The 21,197-nt window shown below is 41.5% G+C and overlaps 2 protein-coding genes across 8 annotated transcripts in view; both read right to left on the bottom strand.

The window, feature by feature from the left end:
- Positions 1-1,113: 1,113 nt before the first annotated feature.
- On the bottom strand, positions 1,114-6,017 carry LOC102197175 (zinc finger protein 2 homolog). Of its 2 annotated transcripts, none has more exons than XM_005752192.1 (7): positions 5,852-6,017; positions 4,758-4,960; positions 4,575-4,667; positions 3,936-4,031; positions 3,729-3,839; positions 2,811-2,934; positions 1,114-2,659 (listed from the first exon to the last, which is right to left on the bottom strand). In XM_005752192.1, the coding sequence occupies exons 1-7, from the start codon at positions 5,877-5,879 to the stop codon at positions 1,188-1,190; spliced, it is 2,127 nt and encodes a 708-aa protein (XP_005752249.1). In that variant the 5' UTR covers positions 5,880-6,017; the 3' UTR covers positions 1,114-1,187. The 2 variants fall into 2 exon arrangements, with proteins under 2 accessions (XP_005752249.1, XP_005752250.1); XM_005752193.1 differs by having other exon boundaries at positions 4,758-4,932.
- Positions 6,018-8,749: 2,732 nt separating this feature from the next.
- The window catches only part of nav3 (neuron navigator 3), a 184,254-nt gene continuing 171,806 nt past the window's right edge, over positions 8,750-21,197 (bottom strand). For all 6 annotated transcript variants that reach the window (XM_005752184.1, XM_005752185.1, XM_005752186.1 and 3 more), the window contains 11 exons: positions 19,169-19,355; positions 17,940-18,037; positions 17,749-17,844; positions 17,303-17,471; positions 16,903-17,138; positions 16,312-16,466; positions 15,878-15,949; positions 15,138-15,334; positions 14,792-14,910; positions 13,688-13,891; positions 8,750-11,867 (listed from right to left, as the gene is read on the bottom strand). In XM_005752184.1, coding sequence (XP_005752241.1) covers positions 11,748-11,867; positions 13,688-13,891; positions 14,792-14,910; positions 15,138-15,334; positions 15,878-15,949; positions 16,312-16,466; positions 16,903-17,138; positions 17,303-17,471; positions 17,749-17,844; positions 17,940-18,037; positions 19,169-19,355 — 1,653 coding nt within the window. In that variant the 3' untranslated portion in view covers positions 8,750-11,747. The remainder of the gene's footprint in view (positions 11,868-13,687; positions 13,892-14,791; positions 14,911-15,137; positions 15,335-15,877; positions 15,950-16,311; positions 16,467-16,902; positions 17,139-17,302; positions 17,472-17,748; positions 17,845-17,939; positions 18,038-19,168; positions 19,356-21,197) is intronic.

The following is a 21,197-nucleotide window of genomic DNA, read 5'->3' as shown; positions in this document are numbered from 1 at the left end:
TTCTTTTTCCTTTTGAACTACATGTTTTGTCTCTCTTTAGACCTCTACAAGTTATTTAAAGCACAATCAAAATAACACAGTTCACTGTCATGAATATGCTGCTACAGAATAAAAAATATTCCAGACTTAGCTATCCAACAAACAGGAGGGTCTAAGACTGGGCTGTAGACATGCAAAGCAAACATTTAAAGCCTGCTTCAGTGTGATATTCAGCACACTGACTTCGTGTTTAATCTTTAATTCAATTTGATGAGCCAAAATATCAGAGCAGTCACTGCTGATGTACCTTTAGAGACAATGTATAGATGATGTCCAGCTTGAGCGGACTGCTAACATCCTACAAGATGATCTGTAATCTATTATTCTGCTCCAGTGATATTTACACAGATGGATGAGTTAATCAACATGTAAAACACTAACAACACAGTAATTTAACAGAAGCTCACACTGGATGCAGTCCTCATCCTGTGCCAGTGGTTTCATCTAACAAAAAAAAAAATCTGTCTTCAAGATCCTTCTTCCAGATTCTTCCACTTTTGTAACTTCCCTTTCTGTACCTCATTCAAATTTCTTTAGCCATCCTCTTTTCTGTAATTCATATGTTACACTTTTTTGCTCTCTGCTTCTGTGCTTTTAAAGATTACAAATGGTTTTCTTGATAAGCCAAAACATAAATCCATAAATCCTCCATGTAGTGGCATCAGTGGGAAACATGTTTCAGGACCATCCCCACAGACAGAGCGGCCAGGAAAGCAGAAGAACACCATGTCAAAAAGGCCCTGAGTAAATGTGGTTATTCCAGCTGGCCATTTGTCAAAGCTGGGGAGAGAAAGCTCCAGGCAATCCAGGAGAGGAGGAGGACAACGTAGGCAAAAACCCTTAGTGATCTTATGTGTCATGAGTATTGGAACAGCTGACATACATTTTCTCAAAATACTGCCTATCTGTGGCTTTCAAACCCCAAAACACGTTGTGCCAAAAATTGGTCCGCAGCAAAGATCCGCTCCCCTGGCACAAACACAGTAATATAGTGCCAGGAAGATTGCCGTGAATTATACATCAGAGAAACCAAACAGAGCACCAAAAAACAAAACAAAAAAATACACACAGTGAACTAATTTAAGGCTCTTTTTATTTTAAATGACAACAGTTATGTTGGAGCAACGAAGTGATTTTCCCCCAATAGCTCAAGGACTCAATAAATCCACCTTCTCTGAGTGTGTGCGCATGTGTCTCTTCAGCCTCGTAGACGTACAGAAGCCCTTCTTACAGAATGCGCAGCTGTGTGGCTTCTCGCCGGTGTGAGTCCGTACGTGTATGTTGAGGTCTGATGAGCACCTGAACCTCCTCTCACAGTAAGAGCAAGGGTACGGCCTCTCTCCGGTGTGTGTGCGTTTGTGCAGGAGCAGCTCCCCAGAGGTCAGGAAGGTTTTCCCACACTGGGAGCATGAGTGTGGTCGCTCCCCCGTGTGAGTCAGGTTATGTCGGACGAGCGAGGTGGACTTGGAGAACCTCTTTCCGCAGCGGCCGCATTCGAACGGGTGCTCGCCTATGTGGCTGTGGAAGTGTTCACTCTGAGCGCGCTTGGTTTTAAAGCTCTTCGGGCACTGAGGACAGCTGAAGGGCCGGAAGTTGCTGTGGATGCGCTGGTGCCTCACAAGCTCTCCGTGAGTGAGAAAGGACTTCTGGCAGGTGGTGCAGAGGTATGGCCGCTCCCCTGTGTGGATTCTCTCGTGGCGTGTGAGGCTGGCCAGCTGGGTGAAGCTCTTCTCACAGTATGAGCACTGGAAAGGCCGCTGGCCATTGTGAGTCAGGAGGTGCCTGTTAAGGATCTGAAGCTGCGTGAAGCTCTTTCCGCACTCTGCACAGGGGTGGGGACGCTCTCTGCTGTGGGTCTGCTGGTGCTTATTCAGAAGCCACATGTGGGTGAAGCTTTTCCCGCACTCGCATGGAAATGGCCGCTCACCTGTGTGCTTCATCTGGTGTCTCTTCAGGTCCGAGGCTCGGCCGTAGATCTTCTCACACATGGGACATTTGTACTGACGCCTTACGATGTGCCTCTGCCTGTGCCTCAGTCGATCCAGGATGCTGCTAAAGCTCTCACCACATTTCTGGCATTTATACTGACCGCCCCCCTTCTCTGACACCACCTCTGTCACCACCACCTCTGTTGTTAGGTCTAGCTGAGGGTTGCAGGTCTGGCCACAAGCTGTTCGCTCAGAATGCAGTTTGAGCAGCCCCATCTGAGTGAACCGTTTGCCACAATGAGAGCAAAGGAAGGGGCGCTCTCCAGTGTGGATGCGCTGATGTCTGGTCAGATCCCAAGAATTCTTGAAGCCCTTCCGACACTCCTCACAGGTGTACGGGCGCTCGCCCGTGTGGGTCCGCTGGTGACGAGTCACGTCCGAGACCCGCGTGAACGTTTTGCCGCACTCCTGGCATGTGTGTGGGTCGGGCCTGTCGTGGATGGGGAAGGGCTTTGGGAACTCAGGAGGGAACGTCTTCTTGGGGGTCTCACATGTCTGTGCAGCCCTCTGGAGTTTGACGTATTGTTCAGGATGGCTGTGCTCAATGTGCTGCAGCAGGTAGGACTCTTGCATGTGGAAGAAGGGACACTCTGAGCAGGCAAAGACCTGGGTGGACATCTCCACTGTCGTGCCTACAAAGAAACACAAAAGTTAAAATGTGCAACAAAAAAAGAGAGAAAAACTCACCTTAAAGTGTAGATGCCTCATCTAAAACTTTAAATGACAGTTATTAAAAGTGAGACAGCAAACCTTGAACAGCTTTAAAGTGAATAACTGATTTACCTTGGGTGCTGAGGTGCTCAAGGCATTTGTGGTGTTGCAGGAGAGACTTGAGGTCACTGGGATTGGAGAACACCTGCAAGCAGTCCTTCAGCACAGAGGGGGCAGAGGTAAGCCAGGAAACAGTCTGTTTGATTATGAAAAAAAAAGATTCAGTCTGAAGAAGTTTAAATTCCAAAAGACAACTGTTTTGAAGAGAAGGAGGGGGAATGGTGATTAAATATGAGACGTGACCAAATAGTCTCGGGAACCAGCTCACTAAAATAAAATAACTTTATCTGATTGAAATTTGCCCAATCTCACCTTCTCATGTATCACTGGACTGCTTTCACTCTGGCTGTTGGTTTTTTACCTGGCTTCTTGGGAAACCTGTTCTGTCCCTGTTTACTTACAGACTGGATCTTTGTTGAAGGATCACAGTGTGTTAAAACAGTAATCCTTCAATGTGATATTCATTCAGGTGAGTCAGTGAAGTCTTGGGGAGTACTGAGTGAAGACACAGTCCTACTAACAATCAGCCAACTGCAACTAAATGCAACACTTTTACAGCAGAGCTGTGCACTGACAGTTTTCACCCTGTGGGTACAAATTCAAACGTGTAAAATCCAGTGAATGCTGGTGAAAATCAGGGAGGTTCCTGGTAATTAATTTCTTAATCGACCAAACAATGAAAAAAAATACTTGATTAACTGCTGAGTAGTTGAAAACTAAGAAGAAAAAACAAACACTGAAAAGGCTAAAGATAGGAAAAATGTATGTATATCTTTAATACTACATGCACAAACTACTAATACTGTTACTCATCTTCAGTACCTTTGGTGACTGCTGCCCAACCATTCAACAGTGTTTGATGTATAGAACAGTATTTTATAATAATAATGAATCTTATATGGCCAATATTACGCTTTCACGTAGGCCTACCTGACCGAGGTCTGGCACCGGCAGAAGTCTTTCTAATTTGGAGAGAAACTCCCACACAAGCAGCTGCATGTCTGCATCATAGCTGAGGCCATATTCTGTGGGGAAAACCTCCTGAGAAGAACAAACATTAACAGCTAGTAATACAAAAAAAAGTTAAAAGGAAGAAGACAAGAAATACATGGATTGGCTACATCTAAGAGCATTTGCCTGGTAAAAATGTTCCCTCTCTGCTGGGTCTTTCAGGAGTGTTTGGGTTAGCTCCACAAAGATGGCCTCTTCTGCATCCACCTCTGCATCCCCACTCTGAAAGAAATCATTACAACTGAGATCTTCGTCACTATCAGACCAACAATAATGATAAAGGATGAAAAATGATCTTGGAAAGCTAACATTTATATTTGATCATCCACTGCATATTTAATGGGTGATTAGAATCATTATTCTATTTTAGAAGCCATTCTCCCTCTCTACAGAATATGCAGATTAAACTAATCCATACCTCTCACAACCAGTAAAACGTTCCACATGACACTAACAGCAACACAAGCCCTGAATGTGATCAATCCACCGCAGCTACATTACTGGTAATACTGATAAAATATGTTGTCTCTGGACGCAGCTTTGCTCATTGCATTCAGAAAGCTCTATTTTAACTCTACCAACAGACTACGCCTGTTTCCAAAATGCATCGCCTTTCACAGTTTGTTATCAGACTTCTGATGCTGGATTTAGAGGTGAGTTCAGATGAAATGTTTCCTCTGCAAGGTCTTCACTCACTGAACTTTTAACAGTAACACAACTTTGGACCTGGACTTTGGACTTGTTCAAAATGGTGCTAACACTTACTCCTGTGTATCCCGGTGGGTGGATTCGCTCTAGGTGAGGCTGTACACACAGGATGTTGGCTGTTTCCTCATTTCTGCACAGCTCAAGTATAACCTGAAGCAACAGGAAGGTATTCATTCAGCTACTGTCACTGGATTACCCACTTGTGGAGTGGAATGCATTTCTGTGCACCTACTGACTCACTCTGGCTCGCAGCCGAAGCAGCAGTTTTCCTCGTTGCTTCGGATTGAGCAGGTCCGGAACTGATGCTGTGACCAGTGTCACAAATTCATCAAGCTTTTCATAGTCGAGAACATCCCTCCGTTGAGCCACCTGCCACATGGCTGCAGAAATCAGCCGCATAGGAGGGATCAGCAGTCTTAGGGATGACAACGGCAGGAATATATCTGATTAAACACACACAGTGGACAGAGTTATGTCTTTTTTGGAAAGTCAGATGTCCTCTTGTGACAGCTCGGCAAACCATCTTTATAATTTAGCACCAAGAGACAAAGTTACAAGAAAATCATCTGTGAACCCGCTGGTGCACAGGTGCTGCTAAGCTACTGTGGGTATAGATGAAGTCTAGTCTTCTCAAGACGTTGTGAGCCACGTAAGCCTCAACAAAATATTTCACAGGAACTTAGAGAAACATCAGAGAGATGCATGGTGGGAAAAATGGGTGTTTTTCAGGGTGCTGCCTAGATTAAAACACTGCTCTCCAAAGCAGCACTGTAACACATGTCGGGATTGCAAAAAATAATATAAAACATCCAACCTGTTTTTCGAGATAAAAGTTGAACTTGTTGGCAAAACAGTCCAATAACCTTTTGAGAGTACAAAAGTACTGTTTCTATAATTGGGACTCAGGTGAATTTATGGCCACATATTACAAGCAATCGATTAAAAATTCCCAGTTATTTCAAAATATTTACAAACATTTCCAAGATAGCTTAATGTTGCCATTTATTGAAAGTATATTTAATTACTCACACAATATATCAGAAATAGAAATTTAGTCATGTTGAACAGTATTTGAATATAGCCCAGTTAAATTAGCTAAAAACAGATTAACTAACTTAAAATCATAACACTAAGAACAAATTTACTTAAAAACAACACGAATACAGTGAACATATTGTATGAACCTAAGTATTAACGGTTAACCCATTAAGTTTTCCATGTTTACATTAGCATAGCTAACTAGAATCACTGCATTTAGCCGCGGCGAGGAGCTAACGCGCACACACATGGGCGGCCTGGCTCGCGGTACCAATGAACGCTGCTGTGACACGGACCTGTGCTCTCCACTGGACCGCTTTCCATAACGCAAACTACACGAATTCCTTTAAAAAAAGTCACTAGAAAGCTGCAACCAGCAATTAATTTGCTATTAGCCCTAACACAAAGCGGAAACACGTGGGCCAATGTGTGATTTCCAAAATAAAAGCATTAACAAGTGCCCAAAAGTGTAAAAAAAAAAAAAAAAAAAAAAAAAGGTTAATTCAAAACATTTAAGTCATTAGCTAAACAGTTGCGCTTTATGGGTCTCAAAAGTGCAGTCACTGCCAGTGGTATAAGAACCTAACACTGAACTCAGATCCTAATAACAGATGTGATGCTGATAAATGAGAAGTTCATCCAACAGATAACAGAATGTTGTAATTTACCAAGTAGACAAAAAACTTTATTTGCAGTGTTTTCCATGTGCAAATTTCCATGACTTTGGCATTCTAGTATTTCTCCCAACACAGCATTGTTCTTTCACGAGTGAAGGTGGACGCTAATCTTCTGGTGTTCATATGGGTCCCACACCAATTGATCGCATAGCTTGATATGACAATACATTCATTTGGAGATGTCAGATTTATTTACAGGTGATGATCAGGAAAACATGGAAACAAAACCAAAACACTAGGAAGAAGCCAGAAAATTAAACATTATTAATAAAACATGGGTTAATAAAACTACTACTACTAGTAACAACACTTAAAGTGTCTTAGTAACTTTCTGGTCAAAGCATTTTGTAAGTCCTGATGACATCATTGTGACTTTTCAACAATACAGCACTTCAAATGTTTCTCGCCCCCACAGAAAAACTGATTCCACGCATTAAAGAGGATAGTCCAGTCACAGCAGCTCTGTAGTTCAGATGTTTGTTATGCAGCCAAATGATGTACGACAATCACATGGTGTTGGATTCAAAGCAGGGTTAGCATTTCCAAGGGCAGGGCAGGGCGAGCACTCTGCATCTTCAAGCTCCAAAGTCCTGGAACCAACCTTTAACAAAGAGAAGTACTTTGAAAACAAAGTTCTAACACAGGGAACACAAATGCATAATCACAAATACTACATATATACATCTATACATTCTAATCAACAACATTTCCAGCATCTCAAACTGGAGAATTAGCTGTTCGTGTCTCAGTGTAGCAGTAATAGAAATAGATTTTGGATAAGGAGGGCTGATTGGACAAAACGAGGAGCCGATAACAGAAGAAAATTAGTAACGGGGAAAAGTCACTGCGCTTCTACACCGGATATCTCGTATCATGCACTTCGAAAAGCACATAAAAGCATGACGTTAATTGCAATTAATTATTGCATCAAAATTAGCGAAGATAGGCACATGACTTTTCTAGAGCGATAACGGCCCACCCTACACAGGAAGTGTAGAGTGTAAATTCTTAAAAATAGTACAATTTACATTGTAAATTGAAGACCTTTCAGGCAAACGTTGCATAGCTAATACTAGATCCAAGGAAGTGATCTTGAATCTTGATACCAGCTGGCTAACCACTGAATATGAGCTCTCAGAATGGTATTTATGATACAGCTGCATCAATACTAACTTTAAAACTGTTTATTTCAAATTAGCGCTATTTAAATCCCATTTTTATATCAGGCTCGGCAGCTGTGGGACAAAAAAAGTTAGATAACATCCGTAGCCACCCACTTTTAGCTGGAAACTTCCACGCGCACTCATTCTTACCTTTTAAGGGACTAAGAAATACACGACGAGGAATAACACGAAATCAAAGACCACGAAAGCCCAGAAGTCAAACCAGTAGGAATGTTTCGGTAAAGATATCGGAGCTCCTTTAGATTTAAAGGTTTTAAGATCTTCCTCTGACTCCGTTACAGGAGTCGTGCCGGGTGCCATGTTTGCTATGGCTTCAGTCTCGCGCTCCTGGAAGAGAACACGATAATCCTTCAAAATAAAATCACACCTTTGCAACAACGATTGGTTACTGAATATTATCACCTCATTTCGTCTACTCCTGCGTGTATAGATCTGTTTCCCCCCCTTTGAACAATGTATTTCATATAGCAAGCGCTAGATGCTAAAAAAAAAAAAAAAAAAAATCACAAACATTTTAGGATTAGGCCACCTCATGTGACTGGTCGGGTGACATGAATTGTATAATATATAGTCTGTGACATGGTATTTTCACCTAGTTTTACTGCACTCTTACAGCTAATATTTGTGACATTCAATCAATTATATTTTCAATGGACAGCACCTAATTATAAGCATGTTACTTCTCTGGCCTTCTTTGACACACCAGAAACTGAAAAATCCTTCTCAGTTTCAGGGTGGCTGTAGCTCAGGAGGTGGAGCAGGTCACCTACTGATTGGAAGGCTGGTGGTTCGATCATTGGCTCCTCCAGTCTGCATGTCAAGTATCCTTGGGCAAAATACTAACCCCAAGTTGCTCTCCAATTCATCCATCGGAGTGTGAATGTAGTAGCACTAAGTACAGTGAAAGTGGTTGTGTAAATGGGTGAATGTGGCATGTTGTATAGAGCGCCGTCAGTACTCTGGGACAGTAGAAAAGTGCTATATAAGAATCATTCCATAGTTGTCATCTTATAATCTTGTTAGGTGCATCTTTTGTATTGGACTGTAAAAACTCTTCCTACAAACCAAACTCCAGACTGCATCCAAAGCATATAACATACACACAATTGATATCATCAGCAGAACGTCCTGCATGTAAAACTCTTTAGAGTTAATGCCACATCTAGCACCATCTTTGTTGGAATTAGTATATACTGATCTGATTCTAAGTAAAATGTGTTTCATATTCCTTACTTTCACTTGAACATGTTTTTTTTATTTATATTTTTCTTTTAATTCTTATCATTCTAAGAGACATGAATAAAATAAAATGAACACAAAAGACCGTTTTTGCCTGTGTGACACCAAATACCATTTATTAGGGCTTTACAAAGACTACAAAATCCTCCAGATGAGGTAAATCACTGTCTCTGTCTATTTACATGATATGTTACATACAAATGTACAAAATATAAAACATTTAAGGACAAATGTTTCACCCAAAAAGAAGAAAACGTTCTCTCAAACCAGAGTAAATGCTATGGTTTTCAACTGAGATGTAACTGCAAAGTGTTAAGTGGGGAAAATGTCACCATGGTGCACACTGTTAACAGGAGTGTAGATAGGTTTGATATGCGGGTGTAAGTCTAGGTAAGGAGCAACCACCCCTTTAGCATGCAACTACACCCCTTTGCCAAAAGAATGTGCGGACCATCAACAACTTGGCTGCGGAGACACGCGTGAAGCTGAACACAGGTAGGATTGTAGAGGATAGAATTGTCCTGAGGTTGTGACAACATGACTTCTTGGTCTCTGGTGAGCTCTGACCAGTAGCACCTGTTGGTTGTTGGTAAATGTTTACAGTACGGTGTCAGATCAGCTTCGGTGCCTCGGCCAACTAGCAAGCCTAACATGGCGGTAAGCTTCAGTTAAAATGTCCAGAGGGGAAGTGTTTCTAATGAACAACTGGGATTCCTAAGATCCAGAAATATTATGGCAGGATGAGGAATACTGGAGTAAGTGCCTATTTTTTTTTCTTCTCCTTTTGTGATTTTAGTGAGTTAAAAAAAAAGCTGTTTCTTACTGTACACTGTATGCCTCCTGCATAGGCACAACATCCAATCACCACAAGACACACACCTGTTTCTGACAGCGTGGTAAATTTTGCATTTCTTTTTTTTTCTCTCTGTTTTCAAAGTACAATAATTTATTCGGCGGGTTAAGCATATTGGAACATCGACAGGGCAGAATGCATCTTTGATTCACTGTGCAAGACTTAAGTATTTACAACCCAACCCAACCTCAAAGTGTGCAAAACCAACCCACTCGATAAACAAAGAGAGGACAATCAAAAATCTAAATGGCTTCCGTCCAATACACGCATACATAAAGGTAAAGGTCTCCTCATAATGCATCCCCTTTAAAAAGGTTCAAGACATGCTCATCAGGCAAGAACACCTGAAACAGTTTGGTTGTGCTCCTATCAGTTCAAGTGAGCCCAGCTCAACTGGGCACAAAACAACAACTTAAAAAAATATCCCAACCCCTCTATTATATACTTTTTTAAATGTTCATACAATATTGGTCAAATTCAAATACACTATTCACTCTTTTATAATCTAACTGTCAGAAAGGAGAAAGGGTGCTTTAGAGGGAAAGGGAGGGAAAACAAACAAAAGTGGCTGTTTGTCCCACTGCAAGCAGCATCTTTGACATAGCAGGAAGCATATCAATACTATCTCGTCTTCTCACCAGAAGATGCTTGAAAAAAACTTTTGAACATTTAAGGCAGTGGAGAAAGCACCAATATCATTGTTCCCCTATTCAGCTCTTTGACTGATCTGGTTAACTTGTATACGGATGCGACAATTTGGATTCCTTTCGGGTACCTCACGGGTAGAAACCGAAGCACATGTCAAAAAAGAATTTCTAATGAGGGCCGCAGAATACCACGCTACTCTGTTAGGTATTACTGAACTCAGGGTCAGCTTACATTGCACCAAACCCTGTGCAGACTGCCAAAAATACCTGGTTACTCCTGTTACAATCCACAGAGGGCGCTGTCTGCTCTCTTCACGGTACATTTCATCCAAACATTGACCGCAGGCCAAGAACAGCGTAATGTAGACTTCTACAACCATGTTCGGCTCTGCATTGTGTTTACATTTGGCAGTCAAATCGAAACGAAACGTTGGCACTTTTCAATTTTTTTCTTCACAGTAGTAGTGAGACTGGATCACACACACACACACACACACACACAGACAATGCGCTTTCGTTGTGCTTGTTGTCGGCATGGAGGGGGGGGCGAGGAGCGGCTTGGCAGTGCCTGACGCCGACAACGTTCAGGGCAGGAGACCAGCACCACGAGGCTCAACTAGTGACTGAGCTGAGGGCAGCAGAGTGTGTTAGTATGCTCCAATATTAGCTACACCCTCGTCATGTTCACAAAAAGCAAAGATATTTTTTTAAAAATGGTACAGCGGTTAACAAAATCTACTCCAAACCCAGTAAGGAGCAGGTTTGGTTGACCATAAATAACTTTTACTGAAACCTGATGATTTGTGTGTAAACACAATGGATGTAAAACAGCCTGTGGCCACTAGAGAGCATTACATCACCTGAAAGATAGTGTAAGAGATCAGGGTAGTCAGAAGTGGAGATATGGTACTTTGCTCAAGGACACTGTGGCAGGCTGGACTGTAGATTAAAGGATGGCCTGAACTTTTAAAAGCTTTCATTAACAGAGAGTCTCCTTCTGCTGCCTGTGTGCAAGTGCATTCATTTGAGTGTGTGTCTGTGAGAAGCACCTCTGTAAACAAGGAAAGACATACACAACAAAACCCGACCCTAAATGTAAACACCTGAAAATATAACTAGATAACAAAAAATCCAGTTTGATCACGCTGAACTTCTTTCATTTTCTCACACCCAAAATGAAAAGTGTGAACAAAGTGTGATGTTCCTTATCAGACACACTAAAACCTATAATATATATGAAAAGTTGTATTCTTCAAATGTTACACATCCATTAAAAATGACTGGCGAACACTATCCGATGTCAGTAAAATAGATTCGATCTTACGCATATTGTCGTTTACCTTTTTGATCACCGGGGACCAAGTTGAAGACACATCTTTAAGACATAAAATAATCTGATTTAATATTGCACCATCGCTGTGTAAAAATAGGCTTTTTTCTCTCTCAAATGTTGGGTAAATCATTTTGGATAATAAAACTTTTCATATGTCATTTGCTAACTATAGGGGTGTCCGGTAGTGATGGGGGTTTGATAGTTCCCAGGTTCTGGGAGGTCCAAGGGGTGCGGGTTAGGGGATCAGTATCTCTTGCTCTCATAGTGCTGACTCCAGTGAAGAGTCTAGCTGGTCGTCATGGTGACTGGTGCTGTCACTGTCGCAGCTCTGCGTGCTGGAGTAGTTTGCTGCCTCCTGCAGCCGTAGCAGCATGTTCATCTGCAACATAACGCAGAGTTAGAATGGAATGGAAAACTAGAGACACTCAAAGCAGGAAAACCTCAGCATTTCATAACTTTAGCAGGGCTCTACTGTTGGCGTACAGGTTTGATCGTGCTCTGATGAGTGTGATAATTCCTACCCTGGTGATCAGCACATTTGCCAAGAGTTTACAAGATAAATCTGAGGACTCTCCAAATGATTACTACAGTTAGGATTTACTGTTGCTAATATTCAAAAGCAGATTTCACAAAATCAATCAAGAATTTTACGCAACTCTAAGCTTGTGGCTCCTGTTTTTATTTTATACCTTGTGAGTCAGTCTGCATTACCATGGCAAAATGTGCTCAAGAGATACTGTAATGGTAACTACCACAAAGGTGGCACATAGTACACATAGTGTTTGTAGACACCATAGCATTGCAAATGTGCAAGATGAAGTTATGAAACATTACAGGTTCGTATCTGAGATTAAAACCCAAAGATGTGTGCAGTGTGACTCTTGTGCAAAAGATACTGGAAGCAGACTGGCAGTCTGACCTTTCACCTAATACAACATAATATTTTCAAAGGTTGGGTATTCATTGGAATCATTACTAATGTGATCTACTCTTTCTTTGACTGTATTTTCCATTTTCACAAAGGAATGAACAACTGCTAACTTCCAACACCTCAACCCTTCCAACCCTCAAACCTTCTCTGTTTATATTCTCCATGTTCTTAAAAAAAGACAGAAAACCTTGTGCTAAATAGCCCGCAATAAAACAGCAGCACTTTTCATCCCTGCAATAGAGCTAATGGTCTAAATAATGCAGGAGTGTTGCTGCATCTGGCGCGTCACTTCAAGTGTTCCTGAAATGAGCTGTGGCACACCTGCGCTCCAAATGCTCACACGTGGACACACACACACATTTATTAAATCAAGCCAGTTGATTTTGGGTGACTAGTCTTTATATCCTTTTGGGCTGCAATAATGATGATGAATTCTCTCTTTCCACCATTTCCTGCCTCGTCTTCCAACCCTCCGTCACGTTAAGCATCTGGTGTGTGTGTGGGTGGGTCACTGTGGTACTGAGGAGCATTCTCTTCTCAACCTGTCCTTCTTTTCTAATAGTGCTGTGTGGTACTGCAAATAGTATCAGTCTGATACCAAGTAGATCCAGGACCAGTATGGCTACTACTGACACTGATACTTTTAACTCATACAGCTTAGAGACAGCAGTTTGTCATGATTTGTAAATAAGTTACATCATCAGTAAACAAATGCAAACATATTGTCATAATATACATATGGGCTATAAATAAAATAGAATAAAATAAATAAAACAGAAAAAAAGCATTTTCCATAGTGCATGTCTGAGGTGTATTTTTTCATTTCCCAAAAAATATTTTTCTGTACTTACAGGACAGAAATAAAGTATCGATACTGCGATGATGGCATTGATCTGATACCAACACCAGCGTCAGCATCGATGCTATCAGCCCACTTAGCTTTTTTCATTTTGTTCTGGTGCCAATGTAAACGACGTGTTCATTCATTTGTTAGAAATCAAGTATTGACAAAATGCAACCTGCAGGTTATCAACAGCCGCTGGTAATAATTTTCAGTCCCATGAGTCTGTACCTCTTTATAAGGCCACGTCAACAACACCCAAACACTGCCTGAGCAATGACTACTCGCAGTGGCCCGCAGCATTGACGTGAACATTCATGCTCTACAAAGAACTTGCTCCATCAGCTTTCTCAGCATTCATGTTTGCTCTTTTAATTCTTAGTCACTTAAAAAACTCTGAGAACATCCTTTGTCTTTTGTTCCTCACCAGTGGGTCTCCCTCAGTGTCACTCTGAGACACTTGCTTGGATGAGGCGCCCTCCTTGGACGAGCTGTATCCATCATATCCCACGTCCTCCGGCCTCAGCTGGAGCAGCGACTGCCCGTCCTGCTGCAGTGAGGCGGCGTTCCATGGATATGTGTCATTCACCCACTTGGATGGATCTTCCCATGCAGCTCTTTTGCCGTACAGCTGCAAGAAAGGCAGAAAAGGGAGAGAGGTCAATCAAGCTTTCTTTTTTAATAAAACACTGTTGTTCTAATCTTATGATGGTAAAAATTTATGGTCACAGAGAATAAAACAGTTTGCCACTCTAACCTACAATTTTTTTAGCATTGTGTGAAGTGACATAAAAATCAGACACTGTGGTGATGATAATTTCTTTCTCAGTTTTATTTCTCGTCTCATGCCATTTTAACATTGGCATGAGATGGTGCATGACAAAATGGTCCGGCAGAACGAGAACCCCCTTAGATGAAAGTTCATATTAATGTACAGAATTCACCTGCTTGCTGCTACTACTGCACATTCACCCAGTGTATATACCATATGTATGTATATATATATATATATATATAGTTCTTCCTCTCCCCCCCCCCCCCCCCCCCAATTTTTTGCACATGTCGAGGAGCGTGTCAGGTTACATTTCACTGTGTGTTATACTTGTATAACTATGCATGTGACAAATAAAGAACCTTGAACCTTGAACCTTGAAAAGCGTAGAAGTGTTTTAACACTGCTAATTTCATCTGGACTAATGTGTCCTTTGTAATAGAAATACTGCTAAAATCCTGTTATGCAGGGTTAAAAATGTTGAAATTTGATCTCAGCGTTTTCTCTCACAGTAGCAGCCAGCATTCATTCACACAGACAATGGCACACATTAAAACTTGTGCAGTTAATGAGGCAGCAGTGCAGATGTGTTAAGGCTTTATTTTACTGCATACTTCCTTTTGTTTGGATTTTATTAGATGCTGTTATATACTAACCTGAAAAAATGTGTCACTTTAATGTTCTTTTTTTTATTTCTAGCATTATGCTGTAAAAAGATTTATTGGTGAAACCACACAGTTATGTTTTATCAGGTCCTACCTGCAGTCCTTCCCTGACAGCCTCCAGCAGGTAGGGCACCAGGGAGTAGTTCCACAGGTCAGTGAACCAAACCCGAGAACCCTCTACATCCATGGGACAGGACAGGAACAGACGAGGGCCTGTAGGGACAAAAAAGAGAAAGAGGATGATGAGTGAAGCAAAGATCAGTGACATGGTGCACAGTTAAAACTAATGAGCTGCCGAAGAGACGACATACAGAAAAACTTTATATTACTGTGCACTGAGACAGATAAGAGCTAAAATAAGGCACAACAGAGATTTCAGTGTTAGAGAAACAGCACACACACTAGTGTGTGTGTTTTTGTTTGTGTGTGTGACACCTGACCTATGGTAACATCGGAGGAGCTGTGTGCCTCCAGGAAGCTGTTGAGGTGCTGCCAGGTTTTGGGGATCCAGTCAATGATCTTAATCAGGTCATTGCTGCGCATATTCTTATCAATCTCTGTCTCAATCAGCTTCCGCCGTAGGAAGCGCCCCAGGAAACCTTTGACTGGTTCAGTGTGGTTGGTGCACAGCACCCACCTATGATAGGACAAATGATCAATGGCCAAACAAAAGCACAGAAACAAATCAATCAGCTCAACATCAAATCAAATTTCTCATCAAAACATCTCAGTTTAAACATGATGTGACAGCATTTATTCCATCACAGTTTGGATCCCATTCTGTGTAACTATAATAGAGTCATATTAAATTAATTTCTGGCTCATGTTAATCTCTTTCTAATCATATTGTATTTGTCCAATCATCAACTAGTCAAACATGCCAAGCAGAAATGGTCCTCACTCAGAACAGGCATCACAGCCTATTAATTCTCATTTAACAGGGCTAATTATCCAGGAGACATAATTAGAGCACTCCCTGTGGAAGAATTCATTTATGATCTCTGAGACGCAGAGTATTGCAACCAAACAGATCCAAAGCTCGGCAGGAGGACAAGTAAAAGTACAAATCATTTCTCTTTTGGAGAACTGAAGGAGCTTTTAAACACAACACAATAAAAGTAAGGTATACAAGTGAATAAGCAATGTTACACAAAGAATAACAGAGCCAAATGTGTCAAACCTGAAGTTGTGATGCAGCTCGAGGTTAGGAGACGAAGACACCCCCTGATTCATGGTCCCAATAACGTAAGGGCTGGACAGACAAACACATGCGATTACTTAGAGTGCTTAACTGAGAGAAAAATGCAGAGTTTTTAATACATAACATTTAGATATGTTATTATAGTGAGTTTACAACTTGACTTGAGTGGGCACGAGCATGCTACAAAGCTGTTCTTTCCTTTTGCCTATTAAAGGTTTTTTCTTCCCATATTTGAATCCAGCTTTCAAGAACAGAAGCTGAACAGACTAAAAATGCTGAGAGGCAAAACTTGTGACATCTGAATTTAGGCTGTGAAAATAAAATGGACTTGACCTGACTAGAGCTGTGAGCGACAGTAGGACTTGTCCCTGCAAGGCGTTTCAGCATAGAGGAGAGGAAAGTTTCTGGCTCACCATTTGTGATACTTGCAGTTGAGAAAGCCATTGAAAATGTCGCTGAGGGAGCCAATATGGTGGAGGTTGTCCAGGATGACCACAGTGGGGAGCTCTGTGTCCGTGTCCTCAGAGTTACACTGCTCAGCCAGGGTTGATAGGTACTGACGCAGGTCCTGTGTAGAACAAAAATATTAATTCATTTGTGATATAACACTAATTGGACAATTTTTAAATGCAATGTAACAAGTCCTCATATTTCTGTATAAAATCCATATGACATGCGCCACTATCAAATCTGTATGTAATAGCCTTTCTACCCTTCTGGATAAACTTTTATGCTTAAATTATGAATTATAATGACTTGTGACTGGTCAGAAACAGCATTCAGTAAACGCAGCAAAAATGGAGCAGGCATTGATGACAACAGATTGATGGGGTCAGTATGAAAGGAGGAGGTGGGCAGCAACAGTGGACAGGCTAAAGCAGCTTAAATAGTGCTACCTATATCAGTTTTTCCTGATAGGCAGGTAGCTGATCTGCCACAATCGTGACTGAGCTTGACTTTGTAGCCTTGATAAGCTAAAAAAAAAAAAATCTTGTTCTTCATACCTTGCTGGAATTCTGGTCGACATTAAAGCTGGCCACATTGTGCTCCGTCACTTCCTGCCCCATGTGGGAAATGATGTACTCAGCCAGTTTGGCAGCCAGAAAGGATTTACCGGTGCCACTGGGTCCTGAGAGGATGATCCGACGGTGCTCCATCAACAGGTTGAGATATCGCTGGATGATGGGCTTCGGGATGAGAGTGTCAAACACGAGACTGTCTATGCTGTTCTCCTTAACACCTGTAATGAACAAGGAAGGAAAGAGGAAAGGAAAATATGAATATTATACAGCAGACTGGAAAATGAGGCTCAAGTTTACGTTATTGTTACCAGGTCTGCATATTTTCTGCATTGCATTACTACAAAATCTATAATCCACAAATAAAACGTCCCAGCTGACTCACCTTTAAGGTTGACCTTGATGATGTTGTTGCCACCCACCAGGTAGCCGCAGGGCAGCAGCTCAGGCACTTCAGAGGCGTGGGAGCGAATCACCTCACCCATCCTGTAGCAGACAATGCTGTCTGAGCTGAGACCCAGGCTGGTCAGAGGATCCACGCGGAACACATACTCCTGCAGCGAGGGTGAACAGTGGAACTTTAACAACTGCACAATCAGCCAAGTTTACAAATCTCTCTGTGTTGTGAGGGCTTTTTTTTTAAGTCATTTAAATATGAAATCAACGATGACAACAGGAGCTTTAATTTGCACAGATTCATTACTGAGATGATTTATTAGTAATAAAGAGGACTAGCTTGTGTAATAAATTATTACACAAGCTAGTCCTCTTACAAACTACAGCAAGCTCAGTAAGGAACATCTGTCATGTGGACAAATGATTTCTGCTTACTTTAAAGAGGCGTCGGATAACCCCATCCAGGACATCCCACTTGGTTTTCCCACTCACACCTATAGACCCAATCAGGTACTCCTGGCTTTGTGTACCCTGAGGAGTTACATACATGTATTACATATAGCAATATAGCCTAGAACCTCTCAGAGTTTAATACAGTGGTTTTCCTGGAGGAATCATTCACAAACCTTGGTGATATTTGGCCCACTGCTGATGGTAACCACTATTCGCACACTGCGGCCCTCTTTGCGTAGGTTGCCCTCATAGCTGTCATCGAGGAGAATATCTGAAAATAGACCTTAATGTTAGAAGGAAAAACCAGCTTGAATCCGTCAGAATAAACAAACTCTTGCTCTGCCTGCCAAAAAATATAGCTAGAAACACACAGACTCCAAAGTAAAATGCAGCTATCTTTAATGTGATAATTACATTTAGTCGGGGTTCTCATACACTGATTTTTAGGAAGTGCACAGAATGATAATGTATGAGCAGAAATGAAAGGCGAGTAAAGAAATGAGAAATCGTTCAGTGGAATGAGCTCATTTGAGTGTTTCTAGCCGAAGAATTGTTCATCCATTCACGAAGGATGTGACAGAAGAGTGGGATGATGTGACTTTTGCCACACTATTAACAGCTCCCCTCCTAAGTCTCATTCGTTCTCTTTTTTCTCAGGTTCCATTTTGGCGAGAGGAAGGGGGTACTTTGTATTCGGCTGGCTACCCTTGGCAGAGGGCTCTGTGCTCGGGTGATAACAGCCCACTGGCCCACTTGCCTTCCCATATGTCGCTGCTCTTGGCTCACCGGACGTTCAGGTAATGAGAGGCTAGGTCATCAGAGGGGGCCGTGCCTTCTAAGTTAATTACAGTCCAAGTGAGAGGGACAAAGTTTTCCAGCTCTCAAAAGGGGCAGGCCTGAAGAGATTGAAGAGTGTTTATGTAATAGGTCCTGCTTGGCTGCAAACCCCCACAGCAGGGAGGGGCAGATATTTCATCATTTTAATGCAGCTCATCCGGATCATTTCTCTCCACAAACACAATTCTCTGGCATTTATTGAGGCAAGTATGAAGAGAGCTAATCCAACTTGATGCTGCACAAAAACACGAATTACTGCAGACTATAAACTATGTCCTTCAGCATCACCAGACACACAACTCCTACACTTACTTCTCAAATGAGAAGTATGAATACAACCTTGATGATGAATACAACCTTTCTGAAAGAAGTGCCTTTTATAATCAAAAACATATCTAGTTGTATGCTTTGTCTTGACTGTGAAAATCCTTTTTGTTTCTTTTTTTCCAGTTATCCACCCTCCCACTGCATTCACTGCCCAGAACAAACTGCTGGGTGCAATGCTGCTACACAGAGACACTTCAGATCGACGGGCTGCAGAAACCAGCAGTGACGCTGAGCTCACCTGACATGATGGTGTCTGTGATGTTGAGGTTATTGAGGGACAGCCCCAAGGACTGACGTGAGGAGGATGAGGAGGTGCTAGAGGTCTCAGAGGGTGGCCGGGCTGTCTTCACGGGTGTGGCTGTCGGTGTTGCGTTACCGCTGGACTTCAGACGATCATTTTCTGCTTTCAGCGTCTCAATCTCATTCTGTGTGTTGCAAATAAAGAAAATCATAGCAAATCTAACAGAAACTGCTTTTAAAGACACTGACTGATAGGCTCCTCCAACAGCAGATGGTCATTTCCTGCATTGTTGTTATTCTGAATCAGTATCACTGGAATTATAGGCTGTAGGCAGCTTTTTGATCTTCGAGCCTTCTTTGTACTGAAGATTAAGTCTCAGATAAGGAATTGGACATGATCCCCATCTGACAGGGAAACTATACGCAGCCCACATTCAGAGGCATCCACTTAACTGAGACACAGGATATTCTTTAATATGTGTTTCTTTGAAAATTTGAAAGTCACAGCATCTGTGTACACTATGCTTTGAAAGGATGATTTCATTACACTGCATCAGGAGTACTGGAATAAATAATGGGAGTTTGTTTTCATGGAGAAACTCCCCTTTTTAAAAATTCAGCTTCATGGAAAAGTAAACAATTGAATTCCACCTTCATGAGGTGTTTTCCCCTCGAGAACCTAACTTTATCAACAGATATTTGATAGGAGTCTGTTTGCAGTACGTTAGAGGCTATGCTGGGTTGCAGGTAAAGATTAGTGGAAAGCAGAAGAGAAATGCTTTGGCTCACCGACAAACTCAAAATCATCGACTATCATCTGAGAGCTATTTAGCTTTTATCAGCTTTTTACTTTATCTGCATTCATAGCTGGACAGCAAACAACGACCGGTGGAACAGGAAGTCTTGGCCTGGATATCAGTTATTAATCATCAGAGAACAGAGGATGGCTTTCCAGACTGCTTAAAAATAGAATGACTGTTCTTTGATGATTAGTGCCTGTTTGGAGGCTGCTGGAAGTTTTTGCATTTCCCAAAGTTTATATCCTAATAGGACTTGATGTAATGGTTGGACTTTTCTGATTTAAGCTTACCTTCTTTCTTGCATAGCATTAGATGAAAACAACTAGTACCACGATCAAGTACCAATAGCAGTTTTCTGTTGCAGGTAGTGGAGGGTAAGTCATGCGGAGTATTTCTCAGTGTTGTTTACCTTGATGCAGATGTCTGGAAGGTGTGCTCCTCACAAACTAGAGTGAGATTTTGCAATCTGCATCTAATTTCAACTCACCATGCTCATTGCTGTTTGCACTATTCCTCCCTCCAACATTTTAACACTTGTCTGCTGACCAAATAACAGATTATGCTTTAACAGCAAGACATGTTTGACTTGCATTGGCAGGAAGTTAACACACCTCTCACCTCTCACTGGAAGAAAATCAATTAACAGCAATATGTGCTCATTTTAATGTCAGTGTTTTGCCCATCTCCAGTGGCTCCCTGTGGCCACTTTACTTTTTTTAATTCTCCTGAACTTTAACAGCAGTTAAAGCAGATTTCATCAGATTTCAATTATTTAAAAAAAAAAATTTAGCAATTGAAGGAAAAAGCAGGTTGAATTCACAGCCAGACTGTTGGCTCGCTGACATGCCTGATATTAAAATGCAACTGGATGATTTCTTTTTTACTTTTAGTATTATTAAAATTATTATCCAAGTAAGATACTTGGATTTTAATTCATTTGCACAAAGACAGGTAAAATTCAAAATGTCAACATTTTAAGAGTAGGTATAACAGATATAATCACTTCATTCTATTTCTACAATTTCATAATGTCTGTATTAATGTTTTGTGACTCTGCCAAAAAATGGCTCTGCTGTTACTAAAGCTTGCAGACCCCCAGTACTAGGAGCTGAAAAATAAGACATCAAGCACAAAACCTGAAAGTTTGTTGTTTTCACTTCATCACTTAAATCACTTTAAGCATATTTGCACTGCACAAGACATAATGTGGATTGCACAACACTGGTC

The sequence above is a fragment of the Pundamilia nyererei genome, unplaced genomic scaffold (assembly GCF_000239375.1).
Source record: "Pundamilia nyererei isolate P.nyererei 1_Seehausen unplaced genomic scaffold, PunNye1.0 scaffold00348, whole genome shotgun sequence".
NCBI classification, from domain to species: domain Eukaryota; kingdom Metazoa; phylum Chordata; class Actinopteri; order Cichliformes; family Cichlidae; genus Pundamilia; species Pundamilia nyererei.
Note: the sequence above shows the minus strand (reverse complement) of the source record. Positions and strands in the feature narration are given on the sequence as shown.

Bases quoted from the DNA above. Each gene is read 5' to 3' on its own strand.
- LOC102197175 (XM_005752192.1), bottom strand. From the start codon at position 5,879: ATGGAAAGCGGTCCAGTGGAGAGCACAG. The intron at 2,935-3,728 runs GTAGGCCTACGT...ATAATCAAACAG, and splicing joins CGGTGCCAGACCTCGGTCAG to ACTGTTTCCTGGCTTACCTC. The intron at 2,660-2,810 runs GTAAATCAGTTA...GTTTCTTTGTAG, and splicing joins TGAGCACCTCAGCACCCAAG to GCACGACAGTGGAGATGTCC.